Genomic DNA, 22,282 nt, shown 5'->3' on the forward strand with positions numbered 1-22,282 from the left:
TGAGCTGATGGACGTTCCTGGTAGGAGGGACGCACATTCTCATGACTGATATAGGATTATAGAGTTTACAGAAAGGACCATGGGAAGGGCTAGCTGCGAAAGACAATAGTGGGCAACCACATGGGGAGCAGAGGGCCCCCGGTGAAGCAAACAGCCTTAAAGGTCTTGACGTTGGAATCAGGAAAAGTATGAAAGAAAGAAAAAATCATTTGCCAGCCTTATATACCGTTTTTATGTTTTTTTAGGAGTGCTGGTGATAATGTAGGATTCAGGTCTGTATTTTCACCTGAGATAGAATCTTAGATCTTGTTTGCCCGTTTGATTCTTGATACACTTATATCCTTACTAATATGTGTGAACAAAGGACAAAGACACAGTGAATGTTGCTGCTGCCTAGCCAGATGGGTTCGTTAGTGTAATGGGAGCAGATAAGAACAGTTAAAGTGTTACTGGGCATGGTACACTTGAAGACTGCCTCTACTCCTATCTCAAGGCAAGGTCAAGCAACCAGTCGGGAGGGGACTGGGGGGAAGGCCTAAGAAATGTCTTTGTCTGTAGCACAACCTCACTCCTTATCCCTCCCATGGAGTACAAAAGAGGTGGGATGAAGACCCCAGACCCATGGCTCACCATAATGGAACATGACCATAAGTTGTAAGGAGTCGGACTGTGGGTGTGCATTTCCGGTATAATTATGCCTGCTGAGGAGGGGGGAATGGGACACTGGGAAACAAGGCAGGAAACTAACCCCAATAAATATCCCATTGCCTGCACTTTGAACTTCTGGTCTGCTTTGTGTCTGCGTGACAAGAACCAGGGGAGGGGGTGAAGGCAAAGCCCTCTACCATGGTTGATGATTTCCCTTGTGGATTTTCTGATGGGTAATAAGGTTTGAACGCCGCGTGAAGGTTTTCCCGCACTCAGAGCAGGCGTAGGGTCTCTCCCCCCTGTGGATTCCCTGATGAGTAATAAGGTGTGAGCGCTGAGAGAAGCTTTTCCCGCACTCACAGCATTCATACGGGCTCTCGCCTGTGTGGATTCTCTGATGACTAATAAGGTCTGAGCTATGAGTGAAGCTTTTCCCGCACTCACTGCATCCATAGGGCCTCTGCCCCGTGTGGATTCTCTGATGTGTAACAAGGGCTGAGTGCTGAGCAAAGGTTTTCCCGCACTCGCAGCATCCATAGGGTCTCTCCCCCGTGTGGATTCTCTGATGTGACATAAGGGCTGAGCGCTGAGTGAAGCTTTTCCCGCACTCACAGCATTCATAGGGCCGCTCCCCCTTGTGGACTCTTTGGTGTCTGATAAGGTTTGAGCTCTCACTGAAGCTTTTCCCACACTCGCGGCACTCATAGGGTCGCTCTCCGGTATGGATTCTCTGGTGACTAATGAGGTGTGAGCGCCGAGCGAAGCTTTTCCCGCACTCCCCGCATTCATAGGGCCTCTCCCCTGTGTGGATTCGCTGATGACTAATAAGGTCTGAGCTCTGAATGAAGGTTTTCCCACACTCCCCGCATTCATAAGGCCTCTCCCCTGTGTGGATTCGATGATGACTATTAAGGTCTGAGCGCTGAGTAAAGGTTTTCCCGCACTCCCCGCATTCATGAGGTCTCTCCCCAGTGTGGATTCTCTGGTGTCTCATAAGCGCTGAGCGCTGCACAAAGGTTTTCCCGCACTCCCAGCATTCATAGGGCCTCTCCCCTGTGTGGATTCTCTGATGCGTAATGAGAATTGAGCTCTCACTGAAGCTTTTCCCGCACTCGCAGCATTTGTAGGGTTTCTCTCCCTTGTGGTTTTTCTGATGTCTAATCAGGTTTGAACGCTTATTGAAGCTTTTCCCGCACTCGCTGCATTCATAAGATCTCTCTGCCGTATGGATTCTCTCATGATTAATAAGGTGCGAGCGTCTACGGAAGTTTTTCCCATACTTGGTGCAGGGTTTTTTTCTCTCGCCTGCGAGGACTCCGTGCTGGCCTGTGGTTCCCTTGAGGTCTTTGTGAGTTGCCTGACAATTAACAGATTTACCCCCTGGCTGCTTTGTCCGCTGCCTCGCTGGCCTGTGCCGACTCTCACAAGATTGTCCTTGCTCAAGACGTCGGGACACATTCCCTTTGGCTCTTCGCAATAACACCCTGTCTGGTCCCGCTTGCTCAGCATCCGTCTGCTGAAGCTTCCACTCCCTGTTCTCACTCCCCATCCCACCACCTGCTGGGACAGAGAGAGAAACCTCAGGAACAGGAAGGGAAAAGAGGAGAGGAAAACAAAGGAAGTGCTGGGGAGATGGGGAAAAAAATCAGGAACTGAATTCCCCAAACTTTCCCCCAGAGGGGAGAGAAAAGGGATCAGTTCTGCACCCCATCCAAACACTCAGGATGACAGGTCAGGGAGGGAGTTACGGCCGGTGTCAGGCAGGAAGCCCTGAGCGATATCTGCCCGGAGGGTATCACACATGCCGGGGACAATCCTGAACTGAGACAGCTCCCAAGGTCTCTGCGGGGAATCCCAGCTCCTTCCTTCAGGCACTGACAGCTTTTGAGTTCATTTAATGATTCCTCACCTGGGCAGGTGCATCTCCGGATCCTTTGTTCTTCTGAGTCCTGGAGATCTGGGACCCACGGCTCTTCCCCTTTCTCCAGCTGGGAGATCACATCAGGTTTGGGAAGTGGAAGCCCTGCTCAGGGGAAAGAAAACAAGGGACATCAGGTGAATTCATGGGACACTTCTCCGAAAACAATGTTCTGTTATTTTAACCCCAGCCCATGATAAGGCAGTAAAACACCAGGGCCAGCTCCCAAGTTGCTCAAAGGTGCTGGACGCTCTGCTTTTGGGGGATTTAACCGTCCCCATCTCTCCTGTGAGCACACAGAGCCCAACACTCATCAAACGGGCTCCTAAAACACAGCAAAGGTAATTCCATGTCCCAGACAGTGAAGACTCCAGACAGCGGGTAAATCCCCCGAGAAATGCTTCTTTCTGGCAGAGAGAGGAGCAGAGACTATGAGCCATAGGAGAGCTGGAACGGGGGAGCATTGGCTGGTGGGGTTCAGCACAGTAAGGAAGAAGAGGGAGTGCAGAGGTCCCAGAATGCAGTATGTCAGGGTATTATATGTCAGGAAAGAACATTTTGCAGAAGTAAGGACTCTAGTAAGTCAGGAAGGGAGTATGAATATCCCCCAGCGTGTGGATAGCTCCAGTGAATTAAATACTATAATTTAGGAGTGACAGAGTCTGATGCCTCTGGGAAAGGAGAAAGCGAGAAAGAGGAATCAGGCCCTGGGACTTCAGGAGGGACTGACTCGTAGATCCCAGGAACCTGCAGGGAAGACAGATTGTGGTCATTGCAGAAGGAGAGTGGGTGAAGTGAGACCCTTCAGTCCCCAGAACTTTCCCTACCAACTGAGGACATCACAAGAAAGCAGACGTTTGTGGCAGGGAAAGAGTGTATTGTCTTTGCGAGGAACACAAGATTTCAGCAAAGGTGGCTGGGTCACAGGGCATACAAAAGATGTGTGTGTGTGTGTGTGTGTGGCGGGCGGGGAAAGGCACTGAGCAGTAAAGACAGGAGTACCGTAGAATCGTAGGACTGGAAGAGATCTTGAGTTGTCTTCTATTCCAGTCCCCTGCACTCGAGGCCGGAATAAAAATGAGCTAGACCATCCCTGTAATGAAAGAGGTGCCAGGACTCAAGCTCGGACAGACAGCTCCCCAACCTGAAGCAAATACTCACCAGCAACTACACACCACACAACAAAAACACTAACCCAGGAACCAAACCCTGCAACAAACCCCGTCTGCATATCTATTTAAGGGACACCATCATAGGACCTAATCACATCAGCCACGCCATCCAGGGCTCGTTCACCTGCACATCTACCAATGTGATCTATGCCATCATGTGCCAGCAATGCCCCTCTGCCATGTACATTGGCCAGACCGGACAGTCTCTACGCAAAAGAATTAATGGACACAAATCAGATGTCAAGAATTATAACATTCAAAAACCAGTCGGAGAATACCTCAATCTCCCTGGACCACTCAATAACAGACTTAAAAGTGGCAATTCTTCAACAAAAAAACTTCAAAAACAGACTCCAAAGAGAAACTGCAGAACTAGAATTAATTTGCGAACTGGACACCACGAAATTAGGCATGAATAAAGACTGGGAGTGGATGGGTCACTACAAAAACTAATTCCCCCCCTGCTGATACTCACACTTGCTTGTCAACTGTTTGAAATGGGCCATCCTCGTTACCACTACAAAAGTGATTTTTCCTCCCTTGGTATTCTACTGTAGAGAATAGCCCACTTCCACTTTAATTGAATTGGCCTCGTTAGCACTGACCCCCCCCCCCCCACTTGGTAAGGCAACTCCCATTTTTTCATGTGCTGTGTATTTATACCTGCATACTGTATTTTCCACTGCATGCATCCGATGAAGTGGGTTTTAGCCCACGAAAGTTTATGCCCAAATAAATTTGTTAGTCTCTAAGGTGCCACAAGGACTCCTTGTTGTTTTTGTCTCCTGACAGTGGCCAATGCCAGGTGCCCCAGAGGGAATGAACAGAACAGGGAATCATCAAGTGATCCATCCCGTTGCCCATTCCCAGCTTCTGGCAAACAGAGGCTAGAGACACCATCCCTGATTACGTGTCAGTAAAACTTTTGTTGGTCAGGGGTGTGGTGAACCCCCCCCCCGACCGATATAAGTTTTATTGACAGAAGTGCTAGTGTGGACATTGCTATGTTGGAGAGAGACACTTTCCCACCAACATAGCCACTCGTTGGGGGTGGTTTTATTAGGCAGAGGGTACAGCTGTGCCACTGACAGGTCTGCAGTGTAGACACAGCCATAGAAGTCTGCTGTGAAAAGTGAAACTTCTTTGTTTGTTAGTATCAAATTCACAGCAAGCCCCGGGAGAAATTAAGCCCTGGATAACAGGTTAGAGGGGAGGCAGCGGCAGCCAGGGGAGATGGGGGGGGAATCGATGGGAGGCCGGCAGGGGCAGCAGCGGCCAGGGGCGATGGCGGTGGTGGTGAGCCCCACTGCCCCGTGGCCAGATCTGGGGTCCCCAAGTCCCGCTGCTGGAACCTGCCTGAAATCCAAGCCCCACCACTCCCCTCAAAGGTGGGTCAAGAACTCACCTTGATCCTCCAGGGCTGGGCCCCATCTGTCTCCAGAGGCAGTGCAGGGTGGAGGGGGAAGAGCCGCAGCTTTGTCCCACCCGCCTCCATCACCATCCAGGAGGCCGCTGGTGGCCACATTTGAGAAACGTTGGCCTGGACCCTTCCTGACAGATTTTGGCCTAACCCGGTCTAAAACACTTTGAGTGATGGGGATCCCACCGTCTACTCGGTAACCTATTCCAGTACTTCTCTATCCTCACCGTTAGAATTTTGTTCCCTAATATTCAACCTAAATCTCCCTTGCAGCAGATGAAGCCAATGACTTCTTGTCCTACCCCAGTGGACATAGAGTCATAGAAGATTAGGGTTGGAAGAGACCTCAGAAGGTATCTAGTCCAATCCCCTGCTCAAAGCAGGTCCAATTCCCAACTAAATCATCCCAGCCAGGGCTTTATCAAACCTGACCTTAAAAACCTCTAAGGAAGGAGATTCCACCACCTCCCTAGGGAACCAATTCCAGTGCTTCACCACCCTCCTAGTGAAAAAGTTTTTCCTAATATCCAACCTAAACCTCCCCCACTGCAACTTGAGACCATTGCTCCTTGTTCTGCCATCTACCACCTCTGAGAACAGAGACATGGAGAACAACTGATCACCGTCGTCTTTGTAACAGCCCTTAATGTATAGGAAGACTGATATCAGGTTCCCTCTCGGCCTTCTTTTCTCACGACTAAACATGACCCATGTGGAAAGGTTGAAAGAACTGGGCATGTCTGAAGATAGCGAGGTAGCTTTGTGAATGTTTACTTCTGAACGGATATGAGCCGGGCAAGACTGCCTTTGTCAAGGTTGGAGAAAAGGACGTTGGGGTAACTGAGATGGGGATGATCTCCTGCACACGCGCTTTAGCTGTGTGGATGGGTAGCAAGAGCCCCATTTTAGCGACATTATGCAGAAAGAAAACACAAGATCTAGACACGGCCCTATGGGGGGTCCGTGGTGAAGACGAGGCACAAATTACGGGCCTGCGTGACCGGCAGGATAATGATGCTTTCCACAACGATAGAGAAAAAAAGAGATGGTGGGATGGCTGGGGGGATATTAAGAGCTCTGTTTTAGCCATTTTAATTGTTGAGTTTGAGCTGATGGACAGACATTCCAAAGGAGAGGTTAGAGAGACCGGAGGGGACTTTAGTTTGGACAGAAGGAGACGGGTCTGGAGTAGAGAGGTAGATCTGTGAGTCACCAGTTGTATTTCAGTTTGTGGATGAAATTACCCAGAGATCAGGTGTAGAGGAAGAAGAGACCAAGGAATCCCCACAGAAAGTTGGCGTGGGGAGGAGGAGGACACGCTGAAGGAGAGATCAGAGAGGTAGGGGGAGAACCAGGAAAGGACAAAGGAAGACAAGATTTCAAGAGGAGGCGTATGGGCAGTGGTGTCGAGGGTGACAGGCCAAGGAGGAGGAGGATGGAGGGCTGGTTCTGAGCTGTGCCTCGGGATGGGGCATCACAGACTTCGGCAAAAGCCGTCGCAGTGGCGTGCCCCAAATCTCTGCCTCCTTGAAACCTTCCCTTCTCACCCCCACCAGACCCTCCTCACCAGCGCTGGCTTTAGGGAAAACGGCGCCCTGGGTGAACTTGTATTTTGGCGTCCCCCGCCCCATCACCCCTGGCCCCCCGCGGGTTCCCCATCACCTCCAAGCCCCACTGCCTCTTCCTAGTGCTTAATTTGTATTGAAAGAGGTGGCAGAGCTCAGCCGCGGCTCAAATTAAGCCCTGAAAGGCAGCCTGAGAGCAGCGGCGGCTGGCTGGGTGCCCAGCTCTGAAGGCAACGCCACTGCCAGCAGCAGCGCAGAAGTAAAGGTGGCCTGGGATATGGTGTATTGCCCCCTTACTTCTGCACTGCTGCTGCTTGCAATGCCTGGCACTTGGCCTATGGCTCAAGGCGAGGTTCGTGCTGTCACACGGGGGCTGCATCTTGCCAGAGCCCACGGGCCTCCCGCAGCCCTCTGGCCACTCCTGCCTCACCGGGGCACCATTTCCGGTTCTGTGGGGTGGGGGGTAACTTTAACCGTCATTCCAGGGGCTACTGAGGCACCTGAAAACTCTCGGGTTTTGTTGCTGATAATAACGTAGGAATTAGCGGACAGGAGCTCTGTATCTCATTGTTATATAGAGAAAGAAAAATATATACACACTCCAACTAAAGCCACATTTTAAGCTTATATGTCAATTTAGATCAGGAGATAATACAGCAAGATATTCCCAATCCCAAACCTTGAGTTATCAATTCTGGAGCTTTAACTAACAAACACACACACACACACACACACACACAACCCCAAGAGTTTTCAGGTGCTTCAGCAGCCCCTGGAATCACAATTCAAGTTGCCCCCCACCCAAATCTGAAATGTGATGGGGGGCAGGGGCCTGAGACGGGGGGGGTGACCGTGGCGGGGGGAGGGGATCTGATTCATTTCCCCAGGGCGCTCACCCTTCCCAGACCGGCCTGGGCCTGGCTGCTGCGGCCGAGCGGAGAAAGCCCCTGCCCCAGTGCGCGCTGCCGTCTGCGTAGGTATTGGGGGACACAAGAGTGGGGCTGGAGCAGCTGAGAGCGGGGGAGGCAGGGATCCTGAGAACAGAGATCAGATCCTGTGCACCTCCTGAAGTTATGTACAAGGCGCTGCTGCTTCCCCGCCGCGTCCAAGCTGGGGAGAGACTTCCTCTGGGCCCAGCCGGGGTGGGGAATTTCCCTGGCTAGGACGAGCCTCCCCTAGGGCAGCCCTGGGCTCTGCCACCTCAACTCCTGAGTCGGTGACGCCAGCGGACGGAGAGACCTCGGGGAAAGTTCTGGGGATGGGCAGGAATTAGTGGCTCCCATAGACTCCTAGAAGATCAGGGTTGGAAGAGACCTCAGGAGATCGTCTCGTCCAACCCCCTGCTCAAAGCAGGACTCTTGTCACAAAGGACTCAGGGGACCTCAGATCTCACAGCCTCTGGGAATCTTCTCCCGGCTCCTTCCTGTGTCTGCAGCTGCTCTTGTCCTGACTCCCTCCCTTTTCTTCCTTACACTGAACCGAATCCTCCCCGATTCCCTCTCATCCTAGTCCTCTGCACACCCCTCCCCCTGCTCTCAGCCCTCCCTGCTTGGGACACCCCACGAGCACCAGCTCCCCGTCATCTTCCCCCCTCCCACTGCTCCCTGCTCCTCGTTCTCCCAAGGACTCCTGGAGAGGAACCTCACCCTGTCTCCCATCAGCAGATGGTCCCCCCTGGCTGGTCACACCCTCCCCACCTCTGGGAAGCTGTTATAGCAGAGTCCCAGCTCTGCTAGTGTTAAGGCACAGCATTGCGCTCTCTCACTCCCCCAACACCCCCCCCCCCACAGCATTGCTTACTGGGTATAGGCCGACTATTCTAATTCCTCTACAACCCACATCCGCGCTCAGATTTTATTCACATTTGCTGCTCATTATAGGGGTGCAGGGCAGGGTTAGGGGTGCAAATATGGGATTATCTGATCAAGTCAAAGGGATAGAGCCTCCCCCCCACCCCCTTCCAAAAAAACCAAACAACCCCCAGCCTTTTACCAAATCACCAGCTTCTGGTAACATTTTCCTGCACACACCTATTAAAATAAAATTATTCTAATTACCGTCAACACTTCTCAGTGCCTTGGTATTTATCTCAGCTCGTACACGGCCCCCTCCGCCTCTCTGGGGAAGCCATATTGAAAAAATAAATAACTGAAGATTTGGAGTGGCACATGGGCAGGAGCCGACCTGAGAAATCACAGAGCTTGCAATGCTCATGTGCAGCAAGACGGAGGCTCTGGTAACAGCCAGAGGGTTTCCCGCGATCGGCTCTCGCTGTCATTGGTTGGCATAAGAGGACACGCTGTGGCCACAGAACCAGGGCGATGCCCAGGCATTCGCGTCTGAGCCGGGCCGCGCCTCACTGTCAGGCAATGGGCATTGTGCATTTTTCTGCAGAACGGAGGGAGTTTCTCTTGGAAGTTTGGCCACCAGCTACCAAATTTTCTGGATTCAGAGTAATATTTTAAAGTGCTCTGAGATCCACATGCAGACAGTGGCCTGGTCCGCACTTCAAAGCTTTGCCAGCATAGCTCTGTTGGTCAGGGGTAGCATAAAAAAACAACAACAATCACACCCCTAATGGACAGAGCCCTACTGGCAAGAGATCTGGTGCAGACACAGTGATAGTAGCGAAAAGTCAATCTGGGGAAAAAAGAATTAAATGCCCATAAACGACATTAATGCCGTTAACATTGCCCAGAGCTGCCTCGTGTCTTTCCAGCATGTGGATCGCGGCTAAGCTGAAACCTGTGAAACCCAGGACATGAAGAGTTAAAGTATAGGCTGTCCCTGCAACATAACCTTAACTCTGCCCCCAACTTCAGAGCTGACAATAGCGCCTGGGAAGAGTTCACTCAGGGTGACGCAAAAGTTAACAAAACTACCAAGGGAAACAAAGGAATCGCCATCTCTTCAAGTCCAGATCGGATGCCTTCCTGGAAGATGATGTCATCAGACACAAGGCATTCAGCTCAGTACAGCAGGAACTGGATGAAATTCTATGGCGTGTTATACAGGAGGTCAGACTACATGACCTGATAGTCCTCCCTACCCTTAATCTGTGAATATATAAATTATCCTGGGACGGAATGCCCCCCTGTATTCACACCCTGCACACTACCGTGATAATCTTTGTACAAAATATGCCTGGTAAGGGATCATTTGAGAACTATTAAAGTGCTGGTCGGTATTATCATGGTGAAATATATGTAGTAACATCGCATGTAAAGTTATGAAATTCCCCTGTATGATGTTAGCCCATGTTCAAAACCCCACAGCCCTTCCCAGGCAGAAGTCAGTAAATAGGTCTGACCTAAACAAAGCAACGTGTGTTCGACTTAATTTGCATGTAAGCAGTAAACAGGGTCATCCAACGGCAAAAGGGAGAATGCAGGCAGGAAGGAAAAATCTACATTTCAGCATACACAGGTGAGCAGAAACAGCATGGAGCATCTTTTGCCATCAGACTTCATGTCTCCTCACTCTCAGCTGTGAAAAACTTTACCAAGGGGTCACGCTAAGGAAAATGCCCATCAAAGGGTGACTGAGTCAATCACAGTTAACTCAAGAAATTAACTAACTCAAAAAAAAAATGAATCACAGTTAATCGCAATGTTACACAATAACAGAATACCAATGTAAATGTGTTATAAATATTTTTGGATGTTTTTCCTATTTTTCAAATATATCGATTTCAGTTACAACACAGAATACAAAGTGTACAGGGCTCATTTTACATTATTTTTTATTACAAATCTTTGCACTGTCCTATTCTGCTCCTGGGCTCTGTTCCCAGTGTCTTGGGGCAGGGCAGGGCCCAGTGCTGGTGTGTGCATCATTGGCACGTTGGGGTGATGCTGAAACAGGGCAGAGTTAAGGTTACATTGTGGGGGTGATGTGAACCTTAACCCTTCATTTCCCCTTCTAAGAACCGAGGGGATGGGAATCCTTACCCAGCGAGGTCACATTCTCGTAGTTCTCCTCCATGACGGCTCTGTAGAGGGCTCTCTGAGCAGGGTCCAGCAGAGCCCCCTGTTCCCTGGTGAAATACACAGCCACCTCCTCGAAGGTCACCGGCCCCTGAAAGAGCAAGAGCCCCTCACTCAGTACCTGCTGCCCCACTCACAGCCCCACTCTTCATGGGGGAGCAGGGCCAACTCAATGCAAACTCTGGGGGGTTCATGGTCAGCAGAGTCCCACCCCGACCCTGTTCAGAGCAGCCAGGGATTATAAAGCTTAACTGCAGCTGAAGCCCGGCTGGGAGAGGGGCCAGGGCCAGGAAGCGAGAGCAGGACGACTCTGCAGTCACTCCCTGGGGGGAGAGGGAGCTGGCCAGGGACAAGTAAGAGATCCGGGGAAGGGGGAAGCTGGGAGTCCTGCCCTGCCCTGGGGAGTCCAACAGGAGACCGAGAAGGGTGACGGAGCCGGGGGAAGAGAGGAAGCTCTGGAGGGAAACCGGAGCTGGACAAGGAGATGGAGAGGTGGGGTAGGAAGGAGCCCAGGGAAACAGCCCCAGGGTGTGAGACTGAGCAGACCTGGATTGCTTGTCAGTGGGCCCCTGGGCTGGAGCCCAGACCTGCAGGGTAACTGGGGTCCCCGACCAGCCACGGGGACAGCAGGACAGGACCTGGGGACATCTGAGGTGGCCTCAGGGCAGCTTCTCCAGTGGGACGTGTCCCCTCTCGGAGTGACCGGGCTGGGGGGCTAGGCCATATGAAGGGAGCACGCTGAGCACAGACCGGGAGGGGCCGCAGCCCAGGCGAGCGATGGCAGGGGGTGGCAGATGGGGGGAAAGCGAATCCCCAGACCCAGCCACAAGGAGACTCCCCTGCAGCGAGCGGGACGGGACCCCTTTCCACGCTAGTGGGAAGCTGGTCATTTTCCCCCAGCCTTCTCCAGGGGGGTTGTTTCCTGTGCCACAAATTTGGGAACTTCCACCCCCGCAAACTCCATGGATCCATTCCTGGATTCATGGGCCCAGGTGAGACAAGTCCTAGCAGGTTTGTCACACCCTGACCCCCTCCTTTTATCCACCCTGGGTGTTTCCTGCCCTCTCCCACCTCCACACCAAACTCCCCTCAAGTTCCTCCCTCCTGGGTATTTCCTGCTCCTCTCACTCAAACAGGAACCCCCCGTGACCCCTACCTGAGCTGGCTCCGTCGCCGCCGGTTCCCGTCCCTGTCCCCGGGGTGGCTGGGAGGAGCTGGAGCAGGCCATGGCCAGGGCTCGGCCGCCTGGGAGGGGGAGAAGGGAAAAGGGGAGGAATTCAGAGCAGGTTTTAGTTCACGTCCCAGCACAGTTCCCCCGGGGGCTTTTCCCTGCAGACAAACCTTGTAGCTTGTGCCAGGCCGAGCAAACGCTTGGTCCCGTTTTTATTACAGAACTCCAGCCCCTCCCAGCAGCACGAACCCGAGGGAGATTTTGAAACTCTCCCAGGGATACAGACTCTGACCCAAATGGCAGAGCAGAGACGAAGGAGCCATTTTGGGGGGTTCCCCCTGGTCCCCAGGGCCGCCCACACCCCAGCAGGGGGAATAGGGAGAGGTGGGGACTGGCTTTTCCTCCTTCTGCTCCTCACCTTGTTCACCAGGACGGGAACCTGCCCAGAGATGCTGCAACAAGTGTGTCTGGGCAGGTTCGAGTCCTGGGAATCTCTCCCCCTCTTTCCCCATCTCTCCCCTTCCCCCCTGGCCCGTCTCCCTCCCGCTCTGGCTGGGAGAGGCTGAGCTGTTTGGGATCAGCTCCTGCCCTTGTTAACAGGAGGGGAAATGAGGGGGGAAGAAGGGGGGCTGCTTGTGATTGTGCAGCAGCGTCACTTTCATGCCTGTCCCCAGCCCTCTCCGAATTATCTGGAGTCTGCCCTCAGGAATTGATGTTGGCAGAGTGTGGGGCTGCCTATGGGTCTAGTACCAGCTGGCAGAGGTGGCACCAGATTCCTCCCGGTGGGGGTAGAGGGGGCGCAAAGGTGAGCTAGACAGAAAATTGGGGGGAGGAGCGGTCCTGCATCACTGTATACATCTTGTGAGCACACACTTATTTTTTTAACAATACGCAGTTAAACGTGCGTTTTATCTATGTTCTCCTCAAAAAGGGGAATAAAAAGATAGACTGATGACTTTTAAACTTTCATCTATTGCAGCTCACTGTTGCGACATTTATTCCCAGAAAAATCAATAGGAAAAAAACCTAAGCCAATAAATAAATTAACAAACAACAACAAACAAATGCAAACTGAGGGGGAAACTTACTGGTTAAATCACAGTAATAGCGAATGACTTAAAAATCAGAGAAGGTCCTGTATTATATTTTAAAATGAGTCATTTGCACATGCCGAGAAAACAAAACATCCCAAACATCCTTACTAATTAAAGCAAAAGAAACAACCGACCCAAACTCAGTACACCGTTTTTCCCTCGCCGACCGAGCCCGGCTTCCCATTCCACTCACATCAAAACCCAATCTGAACTTTCAAAACATGGGGGTTTTTTGGGCGGGGTGGCAGGTCACTCTTTCTGGGACTGTTCTGCACCTACATTCTTTGTTAAAGTAACAAGAGCAATTTGGCTCTTAGCTAAACGAACTGCCAATTAATACAAAAACAAACAAGCACGAAATCAATAAATCACGTCCAATAAAGCACAAAACCAGCGTTCGATAGGCAGCAAAAAATCAAGATGCAGATACAAGTAATTTCTTACACATACGGCGGCCGGGTCCCCTCCTCTCCAGAGCTGCCACCTCCGCTTTGCCTTCCTGGGGGCTTGGACACGTTCTTGCCTGGGGGAGAGCAGGGCATGGGGGGGTCAGAGCTTCAGTCTCCAGCAGCAGCCGGAGCCCACGTTTAAAGGACTCCGGAAGGAAACCCCAGGCAGCAAACCCGCATGAGGCCAGCATGCCAACCCCCCACTCCACCCCTGCTGCCGAGCGCAGGCTGCCCCAGGGGAGAAGAGGGTAGTGTCAGAGGGAACAAGCCAGCCTGGCCTTGGGGAGCAGGTGTCCGATCCCCCCCATACTGCCAAACATGCCGCCTGGACTCCCAAAATATGCCCCACGCCGCCCCCACCCTAAAACATCCACCCGCACGTCAGATAGAAAGTTACCGCCAGCACCTGCCGGCCATCCACACCGGCAGAGGGAGCCCTGGGGGACGCTTCTTGAACAGGAGAATGGAGGACACGGAGGAGCTAAAATAGTTAAGAAATGCCCAGGCCCTGTCACTGGCAGGTAATTGCCACTGATCCACCCCAGAGGTGGCTGCATCTCAGTGCTGCGGGAAGGAAGACCATGGAGACCATGCGGCACAGGGTTTGGGGATAGTTCTGGTCATAATCATCAAGTCCAGTGGTGCTTAGGAAAACCTGCCGCAGTGTATCCGTTAACACCGCAATCGCAGTCACAAATAGTTGGGGGAATTCTAAAATAGCCACAAGTTACCTTAGTAACTGATTGAGGTCAGTGTTAATGAGGGTAAGAGGAACTAAAGAATTAGTCTATGGAAAACGGGCACCCCAAATTCGGTGGGGTGTGGAAGTACCGATAAGGAAAAGGGGGTGGTGCCCTTATACATATGTATCAGACTTAGTGGGTGTAACACCCAGCTTGTGCGTGGCGGGGCGGGGGGTGGATGACACAGTGGGGAACGTCCAACAGACGACCACCTGATGATCATAGAATCATAGAAGATCAGGGTTGGAAGGGACCTCAGGAGGTATCTAGTCCAACCCCCTGCTCAAAGCAGGACCAATCCCCAACTAAATCATCCCAGCCAGGGCTTTGTTAAGCCTGACCTTAAAAACTTCTAAGAAAGGAGCTTCCACCACCTCCCTAGGTAACCCATTCCAGTGCTTCACCACCCTCCTAGTGAAATAGTGTTTCCTAATATCCAACCTAAACCTCCCCCACTGCAACTTGAGACCATTACTCCTTGTTCTGTCATCTGCTACTACTGAGAACAGTCTAGATCCATCCTCTTTGGAACCCCCTTCAGGTAGTTGAAAGCAGCTATCAAATCCCCCCTCACTCTTCTCTTCTGCAGACTAAACAATCCCAGTTCCCTCAGCCTCTCCTCATAAGTCATGTGCTCCAGCCCCCTAATCATTTTTGTTGCCCTCTGCTGGACTCTTTCCAATTTTCCCACATCCTTCTTATAGTGTGGGGACCAAAACTGGACACAGTACTCCAGATGAGGCCTCACCAATGTCGAATAGAGGGGAATGATCACGTCCCTCAATCTGCTGGCAATGCCCCTACTTATACAGCCCAAAATGCCGTTAGCCTTCTTGGCAACAAGGGCACACTGTCGACTCATATCCAGCTTCTCGTCCACTGTAACCCCTAGGTCCTTTTCTGCAGAACTGCTGTCTAGCCACTCGGTCCCTAGTCTGTAACAGTGCATGGGATTCTTCCGTCCTAAGTGCAGGACTCTGCACTTGTCCTTGTTGAACCTCATCAGGTTTCTTTTAGCGCAATCCTCTAATTTGTCTAGGTCCCTCTGTATCCTATCCCTACCCTCCAGCGTATCTACCACTCCTCCCAGTTTAGTGTCATCTGCAAACTTGCTGAGGGTGCAGTCCACGCCATCCTCCAGGTCATTAATGAAGATATTGAACAAAACCGGCCCAAGGACCGACCCTTGGGGCACTCCGCTTGATACCGGCTGCCAACTAGACATGGAGCCATTGATCACTACCCGTTGAGCCCGACGATCTAGCCAGCTTTCTATCCACCTTATAGTCCATTCATCCAGCCCATACTTCTTTAACTTGCCGGCAAGAATACTATGGGAGACCGTATCAAAAGCTTTGCTAAAGTCAAAAGATCATCTTACCCATTCCAGCGTTCCCCAAGGGGATGTGAGTGGGAACGTATTGATGCTGGACATTATGTACTTTCTTTCCATCTCCTGTTATGTTCCAGTGCTTTGGGCTTTCTTTATCTGCTCGGTGAAATGATTAATAAACAGACGCGTGATAACCAGTGATTGTATCCCCTCTAAGAGTTGTTCCTCGCGTCTTCCTAGAGTCTCTCCATCTAGCGATATGCAGAGCAGTGGTTCTCACCCTGTCCCAATGGGGAGGCCAAATCCTTATTGCAAATCACTGCAATTTAAAAGACCAATTCATTATTCCAGTCAATCAAAGGAGGCTACAAAACCAACACCACCCAGCACCGGCACATTAAACCCAACAGCCGAAAAACAGACCCCAGGAGACCAGCCCGAGGGAGACGAGATGATTCTGCGCCAAGGGAGAGAACGGACGGGGCTGAGGAGCGCCAAGGCCTGAGGCCCCTGCAGTGGCAGGGGAAGAGTTAAGTGAGAGAGATGCAGATAATCCTGGCAAGGGACCCAGACCCCAGGCTGCAGACCCAGGTGACTTCCCCCCCTCCACCAATGTGCCAATCTCACTGGGGGGGGGGGGAATGTCTTCCCGACCCCACAGAGGGCAAATCATTTACACCCGGAGCACGGGAGCAAGAACCTGAGAGAGAGAAAGCTCAGAGCCACGTCAGAGCACTGGCTCTCCCTGTCCAATGTCCCGTCTCCAGCCCTGGCCGAATCTGACGCTTCAGTGGAAGGAGATGAAAAATAACACACACACACCCCAAACTCCAGCCTGCGTGTTCTTGACCCCACGACGGGCCGATAAAGCTCTGAAAGCGTGAGCTTTTAGGAACACAACACATGAACTGGAAGGGAGCCCAGCTCCACCATCACCAGCAATTCCAATCATACGTCACCCTCAGAAATGCGTCCAACTCGCTCTTAAAACAAACGGAGTTGTTTGCCCTCTGAGGGGCGAGAACCTTCATCCCGGGGCATCTGGGGGAAAGGGTCCAGCCAACTTTCTTGTTAGCAGCTAACAGACACCATTCCCCTAATCGGGGGGCAGCGTCTAGCTTTGGCGTGTAGTAAATATGGGGCCACTTTCATCAGTAAACATTTTAACTGTGACAGAGGGGAAACAAATGATTCTCAAATGAGGGGAAAGGTGATGATGGGGGAATTTATCCTCCATGCGATTTCCAATATAGAGAAGGATGCAGGGCAACAGGTTCCCCCCAATAAAAGGAGAAGTTACCGCATTTAAACACGGGGAACACCTCCAGACCTGAGGGGATTTTTAACTGATATTTCATAATTACATAGAAAACAAGCGAAATCCGAGATTGGGTATCCACGTCCCGTACTGAAAGAGAAGGGTGGGAATCGGAGGTATTTGGGATCAGTGGTCACACGTGAGAGGAAAGCAGAAAAACGTGAGGGGTTTGAGATAACATCAAAACACCAAGAGCAGAGGGAAATTCAATCATTAGAGGGAAAAGGGGGAAAGTGGGAAAGGATTGTATCGGATTGTACAATAAACCACCAGAAAGTGACGGTTCCCCTCCATCACCGCCAGTCCCAGGGGCAGCAGGGAGCCCTTTGTGAAGGTGTTTTAAGAAGGCCAGGAAGGCTCCCTGGCCTTGGGGAGGGAGCAGCAGGATGGGAGGGGCAGGGGACAGGCAGCTGGTGGCTGTGGGGTGCTGCACTGGGGAGACAGAGGGGTGTGGGGGGCAGCTGCCGGGCCTGGTTATTCCACTGAGAACAGTCGCTTCTCCCTTCCCTTCCTGTGTCCCTCCCAGGCCCTGTTACTGGCAGAGACCGACCAGCCGCCCCGTCCCACCCCAGAGCCAGCCGCGTCTCCAGGCTCCCTTCACTAACCCCCTGCCAGTTTGGGGGAATGACTCAGGGCGACAATTTCCCACCGGAACAAGGACAATTGGCTGCAGATAAAACGGGTGGGAAAATTTCCCCAGGCCGAGGAGATTTTAATCTAGCGTGTGAGAATTAGAAACCGGGGCAAAACCTCAGGAGACTAGAGACATGGACAATCACTGGAGAGAAAAGTAACAGCGTGTGTGTGTGTGTGTGTGTGTGTTCGTGTTCCCCATATTTGATAGTTAGAGAAAAGGGGGAAGAATTCAGGGGAAATGATTCAGTCTCTGAGACTGAAGTGACAAAACCAGAGAGAAACCCCCCTGCCCCCACCCGCGATCTCCTGTCTGCCCAGAGCCAGGTCCCCCCCCCTCGTTCACACGGCCTGCCCCCCTCCCTTCCCGGCCCCCCACCCCCAGACACACCCAGGGGAACCCCACTGGAGCCCGGCCTCTGGCCCCATCTGACCCCCCCGCCTCTGGGGCAGCCCCTGGCTGGAGGGGGGGCAGAGGGGGGTTAGCGGGGTCACTGGTGTGAACGCAGCTCGGAGCCTGCCCCAGGGATGGGAATAAACCAGGGGGCCGGTTCCCAGGGGCGGGGGGGGGGGATCTGCCGCCCCCCGGCCTTTGTTAATTACCTGCGGGCTCCGGCCCAGGGCTGGTCCCAGCTGGGGAAACCCCCCCCCCCGGCCGGGCAGGGAGGGGTTAATGCCGGGCTCCCCCCCAGCACGGACCCCATGGGGGGGGGGGGGGCAGCGTCTCGTATTGCCCCGCCCGGAGCTGCTGCAGGATTTTCCTGCCTCCACCCCCGGCTGCTGCATCCAGCCCCTTCCTGCGCCTCCTGCAAACCCGGGCCGGGGCTGCAGCGTTTGCAAACACCGGGGGGCGCGGGGGGGATGTTTGGTTTCCCCTCCCAAAGGGCAGCGCAGCCCCCGCTCCCTAGGGCGGGGTCGGGAAAGGCGCAGGGCCCCCCAATGCCAGACACTGGCGGCTCCTCTCGGGCTGCAGGAGACAGCGACACCCCGAAAACTCCGGGCCCCACATTGGGGGTGTTTCAATGAAGGCCTGAGCAGGTGCTGGGTCTGCCTGGGGTCTCCGAGCAGCTCCCACCTTGTCCAGTCTGCCCCTGGGACTCCCTGAGTGGCTCCCTGCCCTGCCAGCCAGTTTCAATCTCCTTTTGCGCCTTCGGGTTCCTGTTTAAAATGTGATTTTTATTACTCTCGGCCCTTCCTCCCCCACAGTGAAGCCAGATGTCAGGGTGCCCCTGAATTTGTATTTTAAGAGCAAATACTTGTTGAAAAAATTAAAAGAAAATAGTTGCTCGAAGCAACAAAGCGTCCTGTGGCACCTTATAGACTACCAGATGTATTGGAACATAAGCTTTCGTGGGTGAATGCCCACTTCGTCAGAAGCATATACGGTGCCACAGGACTCTTTGTCGCTTTTTACAGATCCAGACTAACACGGCTACCCCTCTGATAGTTGCTCGAAGTTTTAGCAATGACCTCTGTGTTTCTAGTACAGCACGTCCCATGTTTTAATTGTGATTGTTAATTTGGAATTTTTAATTCTACATTTTTCTTTTTATAGCACATGTTTATTCCGTTGGCTCATGTGACTTCCAGTCAGACTGTGTTCCTGGCCTGGTGTCAAAACTTCTTCATTTGCATGATCCACCAATGGGGATTGCCTTTTGCAACTGTTATTTTGCCTCTCAATCCAGCCCTTAGTGCTTTTTCGCACGTCACTGCTGGTGTGTGGAACTTGGTTCCCATATATTCACCAAGGGCCGTATACGATCTCCTAGTAAACCAGGGGTAGGCAACCTATGGCCTGTGTGCCGAAGGTGGCATGCGAGGTGATTTTCAGTGGCACTCACACTGCCCGGGTCCTGGCCACCGGTCCGGGGGGCTCTGCATTTTAATTTAATTTTAAATGAAGCTTCTTAAACATTTTAAAAACCTTATTTACTTTACATGCAACAATAGTTTAGTTATATATTATAGACCAGGGGTTGGCAACCTTTCAGAAGTGGTGTGCCGAGTCTTCATTTATTCACTCTGATTTAAGGTTTCGTGTGCCAGAAATACATTTTAACATTTTTAGAATGTCTCTTTTTATAAGTCTATAATATATAACCAAACTATTGTTGTATGTAAAGTAAATAAGGTTTTTAAAATGTTTTAAAAGCTTCATTAAAAATTAAATTAAAATGCAGAGTCCCCCGGACTGGTGGCCAGGACCTGGGCAGCGTGAGTGCCACTGAAAATCAGCTTGTGTGCCGACTTTGGCACGCGTGCCATAGGTTGCCTACCCCTGTTATAGATTTATAGAAAAAGACCTTCTAAAAATGTTAAAATGTATTACTGGCACGTGAAACCTTAAATTAGAGTGAATAAACGAAGACTCGGCACACCACTTCTGAAAGGTTGCCGACCCCTGTATTAAATCCTTCTCAAAGGGAAAAATCTACTGTAATTTTTACTGAACATACGAACGGCCATACTGCGCCAGACCAACGGTCCAGCTAACGCAGTATCCTGGCTTCCGACAGTGCCCAATGCTGGTGCTTTGGAGGGAATGAACAGAACAGGGAATCATCCAGCGATCCATCCCCTGGCGTCCACTTCCAACTTCTGGTAGTCAGAGTTAGAGACACCCAGATCACGAGGTTGCATCCCAGATCATCTTGGCTAATAGCCATTGATGGACCTGTCCTCCAGGAACTGGTCTAGTTCTTTTTTGAACCCAGTTAGAGTTTTGGCCTTCACAACCTAATGAATACACCATAACCCAAAGATCACAACCTAATGAATACACAGCCATAAGCCCAAGATTGCTTGACTACCACAAGAATTCAAAAATCATGCGTTTATTATACACCCTCAAGTCATGACATTTAAAAAAAAAAAAAAAGAAATTATATCAAGTTCTTTTTAGGTGCCTTTTTGTTCCGGAACCTTTAAGGTGCAGGAGGCCCAGATCCACAAAAGTAGGTGTCTAAATACCTGAGTGAGTCTTGGCCTAGCCTTATACTTTTGCTGTCACCTCTCCTGAACAATTCAGACACCTCAGGCCATATCTGCACGACAGACTTACGTTAACTCAAGTTCCGTCAGCAAACAGTCACCACAGTGAGTACGTCACTTGTGCGTGTGCCTACTTGGCTCCTTGTGCTGGTGGTGAGTGTCCTCCCGAGGAGCGTTTGTACTGATGCAGAATATGGCGCATTGTGGGTAGGTATCCCACCGTGCAACTCGCCACTGTCAACTGCACTGAATTTTGGAAAATTTTAGCAACGCATGCCGGGGCCCAAACAGGTTGCACAGGGGTGACGGGGAAGCGTGGGAACAACTTCCCATAATGCAATGTTCACCATCCCATCATTTTATACATCTCCCATCATTTTCACACCTTTTTTCCTAAGTCCCACACACCCTACTCATTGTCTGCCGTCTCTGACAGCAGCACAGAGCCCGCACGGCGCTGCGTTATTGTTACGAGCGTTGTGAGCCCAGGGTGCACGATCCTGCAGCATTTGCAGAGCCGCGCGAATAGACGTAGGGGGAGATGACGATTCCGTGCAGAGCAGATTGCCGGGGGACACAGTGACCATTAATTGAAGCTTGTGGGTGGCATTCCCGGAGCCGCTGCAGATGGTGGCGCTCCAGTTGTGGGCCCGAGAAACAAGCGCCCACGGGTGAGATCGCATCGTCATGCGGGTTTGGGATGATGAGCGGCAGCTGCAGACCTTTCGGATGCACAAGGCCTCATTCCTGGGTCTACAAAAGTTTTTTTTCTCCTGCTGATAATAGCTCACCTTAATTGATGAGTCTCGTTAGAGTTGGTATGGCAACCCCCATTGTTTCATGTCCTCTGTGTATATATATCTTCCTATTGTATTTTCCACTGCATGCATCCGACAAAGTGGGTTTAAGCCCAGGAAAGCTTATGTCCAAATCAATTTGTTAGTCTCTAAGGTGCCACAAGGACTCCTTGTTCTTAGTCCTGGCTCCGTGTGCTGAACTCACCCCAGCCCTCTAGTGCAGGGACACCAAAATGAGGCCTGCACGGACAGAGGAGAAGGGAGAGTCGCTCGCACTGCGGAGACTTTCAATGCCAGCCTGCTACCAGTCAGGGAAAGCCTCTCAGCTAAATACACGGTGGGCTAGATTTATCATAAGGCGTTAGATATTATATGAGACCACAGCTGGTCTGAACTCCATTCTTTTTGCAATCAACATCGACAACAAGGACTTAAATGGGCAGAGCAAATGCACTCCTACCGTCTCTGATCTCTTAAAAGAATCCACGCAAAATGTAACCTCATTGTTGAAGGAATCCACCCAAGGTGTTAGCAGCCTTCTAAGAGAGATAACAGCATCCTCTGCTGTTTCCATTTTAATCAAACCCGATCAAGACACTGACCCGCTTCCAGTTCTATCAAAGAATGTTAGTGCTGGTAAGCATTTTGGTGATACTAACATAATTAAAAAGTATATAAAGTGCTCAAATATTTAATTTTTTTAGATTAAGGAAGACTCTAAAAGAATATCAAGAATAAATTCTTTAAATCATTAAAGATATTTGTTACACATAATTTAAATATCCTGTTTGTTACAATTTAAACTTAAAACTGGTAGGTTCGTTTTTAAGAAAAGTACTTTGGAAATATTGGTGTGAAGGAAAATGAAAAGCTCTTCTGTATAATTGATATATGCATTGTGCTATTTGTATCTCTGGGAGCAGAAAATTATAATCTCTTGAAGACAGTTTGGGATTTTAACTTGAAATTTGTTATGGCACACTTCTAAATCATTATATCATACCTGGCAGATGCTAATTTCATGACTCATTGTCCCTTTAA

General features: G+C 51.1%; 1 protein-coding gene across 1 annotated transcript; it reads right to left on the reverse strand.

Moving 5' to 3' along the window:
* Nucleotides 1-841: 841 nt before the first annotated feature.
* LOC135889563 (zinc finger protein 436-like) lies at nucleotides 842-21,133 on the reverse strand. Its single transcript, XM_065417425.1, has 6 exons — nucleotides 20,917-21,133; nucleotides 11,866-11,954; nucleotides 10,674-10,800; nucleotides 2,558-2,671; nucleotides 1,722-2,205; nucleotides 842-1,469 (listed from the first exon to the last, which is right to left on the reverse strand). Exons 1-6 carry the CDS (start codon nucleotides 21,131-21,133, stop codon nucleotides 842-844), a joined length of 1,659 nt encoding a protein of 552 aa, XP_065273497.1.
* Between the last annotated feature and the right edge of the window lie 1,149 nt (nucleotides 21,134-22,282).

Source organism: Emys orbicularis, chromosome 15 (assembly GCF_028017835.1).
Source record: "Emys orbicularis isolate rEmyOrb1 chromosome 15, rEmyOrb1.hap1, whole genome shotgun sequence".
NCBI lineage: Eukaryota > Metazoa > Chordata > Testudines > Emydidae > Emys > Emys orbicularis.